Source organism: Propithecus coquereli, unplaced genomic scaffold (genome assembly GCF_000956105.1).
Source record: "Propithecus coquereli isolate 6110/MARCELLA unplaced genomic scaffold, Pcoq_1.0 Scaffold5, whole genome shotgun sequence".
In the NCBI taxonomy this organism is placed as follows: domain Eukaryota; kingdom Metazoa; phylum Chordata; class Mammalia; order Primates; family Indriidae; genus Propithecus; species Propithecus coquereli.
The window spans coordinates 11,065,185-11,075,815 of record NW_012150840.1 but is presented as its reverse complement, the minus strand read 5'-3'; the positions used below and the strand labels follow the sequence as shown (position 1 = coordinate 11,075,815).

General features: G+C 49.9%; 1 protein-coding gene across 1 annotated transcript in view; it reads left to right on the top strand.

Annotated features, from left to right (window-relative positions):
• The window catches only part of MAP3K9 (mitogen-activated protein kinase kinase kinase 9), a 68,158-nt gene extending 57,826 nt beyond the window's left edge, over positions 1-10,332 (top strand). Inside the window, exons 7-11 of the mRNA XM_012656308.1 lie at positions 102-224; positions 1,563-1,716; positions 5,551-5,663; positions 6,606-7,409; positions 8,730-10,332. Coding sequence (XP_012511762.1) covers positions 102-224; positions 1,563-1,716; positions 5,551-5,663; positions 6,606-7,409; positions 8,730-9,214 — 1,679 coding nt within the window. The 3' untranslated portion in view covers positions 9,215-10,332. The remainder of the gene's footprint in view (positions 1-101; positions 225-1,562; positions 1,717-5,550; positions 5,664-6,605; positions 7,410-8,729) is intronic.
• The last annotated feature ends 299 nt before the right edge of the window (positions 10,333-10,631 follow it).

Sequence of the window (10,631 nt, the reverse complement as noted above, 5' to 3'; positions counted from 1 at the left end):
GGCCTCCCAGAGAGCTAGGATTACAGGCGTGAGCCACCGCGCCCGGCCTGATTATGGGAAGATTTTAATGCATACGCATGTGTTTGTCTTTCCTCATGCAGATTTCCAGCACAAGTTCACGGTGCAGGCCTCCCCCACCATGGATAAAAGGAAGAGTCTTATCAACAGCCGCTCCAGTCCTCCTGCAAGCCCCACCATCATCCCTCGCCTTCGCGCCATCCAGTGTGAGACTGTTTCCCAAATTAGTTGGGGCCAGAACACACCAGGGGCACCTGTCCCCTGCTCTGTCCCGCCACCGACTGGCCCAGGCTTGCTCCATCCATACCTTCTGCCACTCTTCTCGCCATGTGTATATACATGCACATATGTACGCACACCCTTAGCCTCCCCCTTGCTTCTCTCCATTAACTTTGCTGCTGCTTCCTCTCCCTAGTACTCTTAGTTAGATAGCAGGGGGGTTTCTGGGTTCTGAAGGGGTCTAGGGAATGACAAAGTGATTTGGAAACTGGGGTGTGATATAGATACAGGATGGTACCTGGCCCAGGGACCTAGCACACTCTCTGCCATATCTGGGGCATCATTGTTTTTCTTTCATGCATGCTTCCCAAGGAAGGATTTTTCTAAAGTATAGGTCCTAAGGAAACTTGCCAAATACTTTATAATTGGCCAAATCTGGACCCATCTTATTTTTGCTGCAGTTTTTGCTGAAAAAAAAATGCATACACACATGTATATATATACATATATATACACACACATGAATGAGTTCATTTCCCTGATTTAAAGATAGATCTCATTTAAAAATCCTGGATTTCTGGCTTTCCTTGAAAAATCAAACCAGGGGGTTCCCTTTTCTATTGGCCACAGCTGGCTGGAACTAATAGCAAAGCTATATGCCCCATGTTTTGCCTTAGTCCCCTCAACTCCCTGTTTTTTGGTAGCTGGTCCACTTCACTCATTTATGATGGAAGCCTGGTCCCTGAGGCGTTTGGGTCTCCACCCTGCTCTAAGGTGTCAGTGTCAGAGAATGCTCCTCTTCTCCTCCTACGATCTTTCTCTAGGCCTGTTCCTTCCCCCTCCTACTCCTGACTTCCTTCTCCACAGTCTTGAGCTCCTCACATTCCTCCTTTCCAGCCCTTTCCTCCCAGAATGTCTGCACTTCCACATCTTCCTCACCCCTTGTCTTTTTGCCTCTTCCTGCCTCCTCATTCCACCCTATATTTATTTCCACCCAACAAGATAAGTTCCTTAAGTCAGATCTGTTTGAAACTCTGCTGTCTGGCTGGCCTGAGCTCTGGCTTTACATTGGATTTGTGAAAATTTGGCAAGTTTTCCCAAAATTTAGTACTTTGAGAGAGCTGTATGATTGGTGGCTGAGAGCACCATTACTTTCCTGGAAGGGTCCATGTGGGCTCAGCGTTTTTGATGAGGTCTAACTTCCCTGCAGCTCCAAATGTGTTTGTGTGTGTGTGTACGTGTGTGTGTCTAGCAGTGTAGAGACTAGTTTTGGGGTGCTATGTCTATCCATTTTCTAGATCCCACCCAACCTTCGTTATTCGCAGTGACACCAGGCGAAAGCAGCAAAACCTGGGGCAGGAGCTCGGTCATCCCGAAGGAGGACGCGGAGGAGGAGGAGAAGAGGGCCTCAAAGAAGAAGGGACGGACGTGGGGGCCAGGGACGCTTGGTCAGAAGGAGATTGCCTCAGGAGATGAAGGGTAAGAGCCAACTGAAGTGAAATTCTTTCTCACTTAAAGACAGGTACACCATTTTAAAATGTGAAAGACCTTTTCTCCCTGTCATATGTTTCAACTCTTTCTGAGAAATGACAAGCTTCTTGATCTTTACAATAGACTTTTTCCCTCTCCTTGTTCCCCAGAACCTCCTAGGACAGGGATTGGCAAACTTTTCCCATAAAGAGCCAAATAATGAATATTTTAGGCTGTGTGGAGCTTCAGGCTGTGTGGAGCTTCTGGCTCTGTTGCAGCTGTTCAGCTCCCCTGTCGGGGCGCAGATGCTGCCAGGGACAACACGTAAGTGAATGATATGGCTGTGTGCCACAAACCTTATAAAGAGTTAGCCCACCACGTAGAGTTTGCCGACCCCTGGAGGTGTCGTACTCAGAGTAGCAAGTAGCCCAAGCGTTAACCAAATGTAAAAAGTTTTGCCAGAGTGTTCTACTTAATATACCTGGCTCTTCCCCCTTAAAACATCCATTGAGAGGACAGAGAAGAGAGAGCAGAGGCTAACAGGACTCTCTTGACTAGAGGCTCACCCTGAGGCAGGGGCAGGCAGAATAACCCAGCCCTGGTAGTGCAGGTGGATATAACTCCAGGGCCACTAAGCACTTCTTTCAGGCCTGACCCCATAGCCACGCTGACACGTATGAGGGCCTGCTCTGGGCAGAGACAAGGGGGCTTGAGTGCCTTGAATGTGCATCTGTTCTCACTTGTGGGGTCAAGGCCTAAGGGTCCGCTTCACCCCTGAGTCCCAGCTACTCACAGGCCAGGGCACTCGTAGTGTGGGAGTGAAGAGCTTGGATTCTGGCACCAGACTGCCTGGGTGTGAATCCTGGCTCCACCATGCTTAGCTGTGTGACCGTAATGTTTTCTCATCTATAAAAAGGGGCTAATATTAGCACCCATCTCTTAGAACTGATGTGAAGGTTAATTAAGTAAATTCATCTTCGTAAAGTGCATAGAGCACTGGCTGGCTCAGGGTAAGCATATGTAAGTATCAGCTACGAGTATTCTTCCTGGCTTCTCTTGCAATTCTATTTCATATTTGAAAAATGGACAGAACAATGTATACTTATTCCTGGTGTTAGGATCTAGAACAATGTTTCTTGATTTTCCTAAGTGCAAGCATAACCAGCGGTCTCCTTCACCTTTTTTAGACTTTCCAAAGAGCTTCTAAGGTTGAATATTGGCTTATAGGGGGCCTGAACCTGTAACTGGCCTTGGTAATCCTTCAAATACTAAAATTTCATGTCTAAGATCTATTATTTCTCCGTGTCAGATCTGAGCTAAAGGTGAAAGTAACAGTTTAGTTCATAAAAGAATGACTCTCTGAAGCTAGGCTTCAAAAGTCACTAGATACTTTTAAATAGAAAATCTAGATATGTAGGACAAAGTAGCTAAGCTGTGTGAGAATTCAGCAGTTGAATCCTTGGGGGCGGGGGGCGAATTGCTCTATTCTACTAAGTGCTGTAGGAGCAAGAGCTCTCCAGTTTGTCCTTTGAGCCCTGGGTTAGAGTAGGGTTGAGCTGGGTCCAAGAAACTCAGTCACCCTGAGTCTTTTGATATTTCTTGACATTAATGTGATTCCAGGTAGAGTTTACCAGGCTTGCTATGGATTCAAGTAATTTCTATGGTTCTCCTTCATATAGAGATATTTTTTGTCTGGGTAGTAAATTAACATTTATTTCACATTACAAAATATTAACTTTGGGATTTTCTTCCTCCTTCCATAGATTTGCCTTCACAAACTTTTGAAGCAATTCAAAATATATGACTTAATTTTTCATGATCCACAGTTCCTATTAAAGAAATAAAAGTTCATTTCATCCAGTCTCAAGTAAAGACCTCTTTAATGTCACAAATGTTTGAGAACCTCTAAATGATAATATTTCTAAATTTCATACCTGTTGACCAAAGAAAATATGTAATGACCAAAAGCTATCTTGAGCTGAGCAATGTTAAATAAATTTGCATCTTCCTCCTTTTGAAAAATAGTATGTATCTGTCTGCAACATATGCACTTGTCCGTAGACAGCTTTGGAGATCCATGGATTTACAGGCCCCTGTGGCTGCCCAGGAATCTTTGTCCTACCGATTGGGAGGTCTTGGGCCTGTAGCAGCTTAAGCAGGGTCATCTGATTAAGATTCTTTCACGGCGTGGGCTTTGCCTACTGGACCAGGGGCAAGTAGCTGGCAATGTATTAATAGCTCAAGTCCAGTGTTGAGTCCACGTTTTCGTGCGGGAGAGGCTGAGCTGATGTGTCCTCCATTGCCTACTACTGATTCTCTTTATTTGTTGAAGATCCCCTCAGAGGCGTGAGAAAGCTAATGGTTTAAGTACCCCATCAGAATCTCCACATTTCTACTTGGGGTGAGTCTAATCGTCACCCTTTCCCCAACTGTGCTGGTAACAATCCCCCTTCCGTTTTCTCGTTCTCACAGCACACCCCATAGAACCAAGCCTCATTATTGCCAGGGCTGAACTGACTTTGATTTCATTTTTATTTTAAGTGGTACCATCGTGCACCTTGGGAAGATTCCTGTGTTGATCTAACTTTACCTTATTCTTCACTCTGCTGACCACTCCAATTCTCGGCATATTCCTGGCACCCTTAGCTTTAGGGAGAAGAAAACGTGGCTTTTTGTCATTTGGTCTTGAGCACTGGTTTTGACTTTGCTAATCTGGATTTTCTTAGATCCAGAGCTGAAAGTGAGGTTGCAAGATTATAATTTGGAAGTCCCAGGCTGTGGGTTTAGTGGTAGGCTTATCTCTGGCTCTGTATTTTCGTTGAAACCAGGGGTGGCTGAAATGTGCTTTAATTCATTAGTATTTCTGATAGCACTTGAAACAGAGTTCTGTGGTCAGGGGAAAAGTTCATCCTTCCCCTTCCTTAAAATAGGCTGGGACTCTGGGGAGAGGGGGCTTTTAGTTGAACATTTCTTTCTAGCATTAAAAAAGGAGCCACCTCTGGTCATAATTCCAATATCTCCAAGGCAACCACAGCCCACAGATTCCTCGGTCCTCCCTTCACTGTCCTCTAGGGAAAAGACCAGTGCCCCTGGGCCTCTGATCCCCCCATGCTGCACGGGGGTCGGCAGGGTGCCCAGGCTGTATCCTCGGAGAGTTACCGGCTTGCCACATGAGCTGATTACAGGGATTTGAAAGTGAGCTCCTATCCTGTTTCTCTCGACCCCCAGACAAACCGAGGGCTCTGGGTCAGCACTGTGTATTACCCCACATAGGTCTGTCCCAAAGTGCACTGGGTTGGCGCAGCTTTGTTAGTTGACTTTTCTTTTTGAAAAGCGGATGGCTTTGAAAGTTGCCTAAGCATGCCATAAGCTTGGAAGGAGACTGAGAAATTGTGTGAGTGGAGTGGCCTGGCCCAACTCTGCTAGCTCTGCTGCCCGGTGCTTGCCTGGCTCTGCAGGTCTTTGCATTGCAGCCATTTTGAACGTCATGAGTGCGTTTTGTTCAATGTCTGTGCATTGAGTGGATGGATCCAGGCAAGACCCCCACCGGCTGGGCAGTCCTTATCCTTTCTGTCTTTTTGTACCAGCCTGCCCACCAGATCTTTCTGTAGTCCCACGGCAGCATGTGGGGAGTGGGGTGCATCCTATCACTGCTTTGCCTTCCCTGGAGCATGTGCACTTCTGTCTTTGAAGCAGGTGGGCTCAGTAAGAATTGTTTCTGTCCCCCAAGACTCTGTGGTATAATAAAGCAGATGGGGAGAGACATTCCCATAAGCCCATGGAGCTGAGGTTGAGTAAGGAAAGTAGCCAGTTCTGACAGTGTCCTTTTGTCCTCTTACTCAGCCTCAAATCCCTGGTAGATGGATACAAACAGTGGTCCTCCAGTGCCCCCAACCTGGGGAAGGGCCCCAGGAGCAGCCCGGCCCTACCTGGGTTCACCAGCCTTATGGAGATAGGTAAGCATTGCTCTTATCTCGGTTCTCTCCCTGCTCCCTCGGGGAACCCTTGCCCAGGCTTCTAGGGCTGTTTAAGGACCCCTGGGCCTCCCATGGGGGTTGTCTCCTCTTTCTCTCAACTCCTGGCCCCCACCCTATCCCTTCTTAGTTTGCTCTATGCCCATTTCATTGAGTCTTCCCAAATCCCCATTTATTCCTATAGCTACCGTGGAGCCTGCCCTTGGAATTCTATCCAAGGGGCCAGTAATAGTCCCCTTGGGGCAGTGCAGAAGGGTGAGGCCTTGCACCAGGCATTTCCCTTTCCTGGGTCTGTTTCCTCATATCATAATGTGGGGAGTCCACACAGTGGAGGACGGTGGTAGAGACACTCCTACCTCCCTCCCAGGGAGCTTTCCCAGTGTTGGCGGTGACTACTGCATGGGGAAGGGCTTCTCCAGTCTCTCAGATAGTGGTATCTCTGTAGATTTCTAAGGTGGTGATGCATCAATCCATAGAGGTTGGCCTTCCATGTAAGAGATTCTAACCCTTCACAGGAGCTGGTCTTAAGACAAGTTGCTAAGCCATCATTCTGGAAACCCAGAGGCCCTTCCCATTTTAAGGTACCAAAACATTAGGAATGTTCCTGTTCTATCCAGTGTTCTAGAAACCCATACTGGACTTTGTGTTGAGGATCCCTTTTGAAAAGAGTAGCGAGTTACCAGATGCCCTTTTCTGCAAATAGGGAAATGGGCTCCAGAATGGAGAGTGACTTCCTCACGTTGGTCACAGCTGAGTGTGGGAGGATGAAGCCCTAATGTCCAATTCCACGTCCTGTTCGTCAGACCATTTGACCTTTGTATCCCTGACACTAAGCCAGGAGGCCCGGGGTCGGGAAAGGACCACATTCTCATTCTTGCTGCTTCCTCCCCATTTCCTATCTCCCTTCCATTCTCATCTTCACAGAGGATGAGGACAGCGAAGGCCCAAGGAGTGGAGAGAGTCGTCTACAGCATTCACCCAACCAGTCCTACCTCTGTATCCCATTTCCTCGTGGAGAGGATGGGGAAGGCCCCTCCAGTGATGGAGCCCACGAGGAGCTGACCCCAGTCAACTCAGCCACCAGTACCCCTCAGCTGACGCCAACCAACAGCCTCAAGCGCGGCAGTCCTCATCACCGCCGCTGCGAGGTGGCTCTGCTTGGCTGCGGGGCTGTTCTCGCAGCCACAGGCCTAGGGTTTGACTTGCTGGAAGCTGGGAAGTGCCAGCTACTTCCCCCGGAGGAGCCTGAGCCACCAGCCCGGGAGGAGAAGAAGAGGCGTGAGGGTCTTTTTCAGAGGGCCAGCCGTCCTCGTCGGAGTACCAGCCCCCCATCCCGCAAGCTCTTCAAGAAGGAAGAGCCCATGCTGTTGCTAGGAGACCCCTCCGCCTCCCTCACGCTGCTCTCTCTTTCCTCCATCTCCGAGTGCAACTCCACCCGCTCCCTGCTGCGCTCCGACAGCGATGAGATTGTGGTGTATGAGATGCCAGTCAGCCCAGTGGAGGCGCCACCCTTGACCCCGTGCACCCACAACCCCCTGGTCAATGTCCGAGTGGAGCGCTTCAAGCGAGACCCGAACCAGTCTCTGACTCCCACCCACGTCACACTCACGGCCCCCACGCAGCCAAGTGGTCACCGGCGGACTCCTTCTGACGGGGCCCTCAAGCCGGCAGCTCTCCTGGCCAGCAGGAGCCCCTCCAGCAATGGCTTGAGCCCTAGTCCTGGAGCAGGTGGGTCTTGTCCTCTTCCTTGTTTCTCTTTCCTTTCTTTGTGCCTCCCCAGGGAGTGACGACCTTGGCAGGTGCCTCGTTTCCTTTTTCCACTTCTGGATTTGCGTGAACTCCATTCTTCCTATTAGTCAAGAAATACTGATCTGGGATCAGGGAGTGGCCAGGGTTGGCTGACTTCTTTCTGCTCTGTGCCCTGAGGATTGAAAGAAGACGGGAAGGTCGTAGGAAGAATCAGACCTGGGACTCCTGTGGGATGTTCAGACCCTGGGCCTTTGGGGTAGGGCCGTGTTTTCATAGTACGGGAAGGGCTGCAGTTACCAGCAAGGAAACCTTCGCTGCACGTAGGAGGGGTATTTTTCTGCCACACAGCTGGGCTCTTGCCTCTCATTATAGCATTAGTTCACACACCCTCGTAAGGCAGGCTTCTGCCCATTCTTCACACCCTCCGACACTCATCCCTTACTCATGCCTGCCTCTTCAGACAGGACATGCGTCCAGGTAAATTGCTGTCCCTGTGCATGTGCTTGCCCTCCCCAGCTGACATCTGAAGCGCTTGTCACACACTCATCCTGGGTCTTCCCTGCCACCATCCCTTGCTCCCTAGAAGATCTAAGTCCGACTTGGAAACAGCGTCCAGTCCAGTAGGGAAAGAGGGGATGGCAGTACCCTTTCAATGAGATGTGAGTGTCAGTGACAATTGTATTTAACCAGTTGGCTTGACCTTCCCTCTTGTAGATATTTTTGTTATACTCAGGTATGTGACCTCTTGGGAATAGAGACCCTATTAGACTTCTCTTATCTAGCTCTGGTCCCGTCACATGTTTATTCAATGGATGAACAGTGAATGGACAGACATTCCCTTAAGTCAGGGGTCAGTAAACTCATTTTGGTAAAGGGCAAGATAGTAAATATTTTAGGCTTTGTGGGTCGTACAGTTTCTGTTATAACTACTCAGCTATGTTGCTGGGGTGGGAAAGCAGACTTTGGATGTGGCTGCATTCCAGTAAAACTTTGTTTACAAACATAGGGGGCTGGCTTGTGGGTCATTTGCGGATATCTGCTTTAGGTTATTTCATTGCAGATGTGACCCCCATGTGTCCTATTATTATTACCAGATACAGGGACTGTTACCTTCTGGTTCACTGTTGTTTCCCCAGTGCCCCCCAGGATACTGCATGGCACGTAGGTGCTCCATACATGTTTGTTAATGCGTGTTATCCCAAGTGTGTCGGGATGTGGCAGGTGGGGAGGGAGCCATGTAAATCTGGCCCAGAAATCCGGTACCCTCATCTCATGCCTCTCCCTTTGTCTCTTGACCAGGAATGCTGAAAACCCCCAGTCCCAGCCGAGACCCAGGTGAATTCCCCCGTCTTCCCGACCCCAATGTGGTCTTTCCCCCAACCCCAAGGCGCTGGAACACACAGCAGGACTCTACCTTGGAGAGACCCAAGACACTGGAGTTTCTGCCTCGGCCTCGGCCTTCTGCCAACCGGCAACGGCTGGACCCGTGGTGGTTCGTGTCCCCCAGCCATGCCCGCAGCACCTCCCCAGCCAACAGCTCCAGCACAGAGACGCCTAGCAACCTGGACTCCTGCCTCGCCAGCAGCAGCAGCACTGTGGAGGAGAGGCCTGGACTGCCGGCCCTGCTCCCGTTCCAGGCGGAGCCGCTGCCCCCCGCCGAGCGGACGCTTCTGGACCTGGATGCAGAGGGGCAGAGTCAGGACAGCACCGTGCCGTTGTGCAGAGCCGAACTGAACACACACAGGCCCACTCCTTATGAGATCCAGCAAGAGTTCTGGTCTTAGCATGAGAAGGGGCGGGGCGGGCAAGGGGGGAGCGGGAGGAGGTGGGGGAGCTGGCTGGTACAGCCCTTTCTCAGAGTTGGACCCCCTGAGATCCAGCCCTACTTCTTGCACTGATAATGCACTTTGAAGATGGAAGGGATGGGAACAGGGCCACTTCAGAGGGTCTCTTGCCCTGCAGGGCCCCTCTACTCCTATCCACTGGGGAGACTGTGGCCATCAGCTCTGGCTGTGTAGGGGAGGGTGGGGTGCGTGCATGTCCCCCACCCTCTGGTCTTCCTCGCCTTTTGGGTGACCCTGCAGAGTCACTCAGCCAAATCTATCTGCTGCTCCCTGTCCTCAGCCAGTTGGGTATGCCCAGAGCTATCCTGGGTTTCTCTGTCAGCCCTGAGTTCAGCCTCCCAATGTCAGTATTGGAGGTTCTGGGATTGGCTTTGCTCCTTTTCCATTCTCCCCAGCACCCATGAATTGGAATTTCATTTGGTGTGAGATCTGAGCTTTTCTGTGCCCTAAGCCCTCACATGCCAGCTGGAAGACTGAAGGCAAGGTGGCCCAGGGTGGGGACATAGGGTTGGTGGGCCTAGCACTACCTATCTGCACTTACTCATTTGAGCCCACAGGTGGAAAAGGGAACTGCCTCAGAGAGAACTGGTGGGCATGGGGTGTTAGGAAAAATACAGTCATGTTGCAGTGAAGAAGATGACAGAGTCTGTCCTTGTTCCTTTTGGAAACACTCAAAGAAGGGCAGAAACCAGTACCTGTTGAAAGTACCCATCTACCTACTTAGGGTCAGGACATGGTCAGACCAGGTTCTGATATAAACATTTGCTCATCCTAGGAATAGTTTCTTGGGAGACTCACTCATTGGTGCCAGTTCTGAAGTCAGAGACAAAGTTCTGCTGTTTGTTCTTTTTCTTGTCCAAACTTTATACGTTATTCCCTTCCCTGGGTCTTCCTTCCAATCCCTGGACTCCCTGGGATTTAGGGTATGTGTTTGGTTAGTAGATATTTCTGTGGTGCATCAGGATAGCACGTGGTGGTGGGTCATGGACCCTGGGAGTTGGGGATCCCTTGTCAGCCAGGCCATGCATTTTGTGATGCCCTTGAAGTAAAATGGAGCCATCGGTAGTACCTTCTGTAAATAGATGCGATAAAGTGATGCTGTTTATAAGGTGCCCAGTGAGCCACTGATGTACAATAGCCTTGAGGTCCAAGCACTGGAAAGTGACCAAGTCCTCCTTTGTCTCTGTGCACAGGTAGCCTAGTGCTGGGTAGGAAGGACAACAGAGGCCAACCCTGACTTTCCTGGAATTTGTTTCCTTAACTTGAATATTGAGCTACTTCTGCTTCTGAAGCTTTCTCGTGTACATCTTTACTGCTCCGTTACTCTGAGGCCTCCTGTGCTGTGTGTGAATAGTTG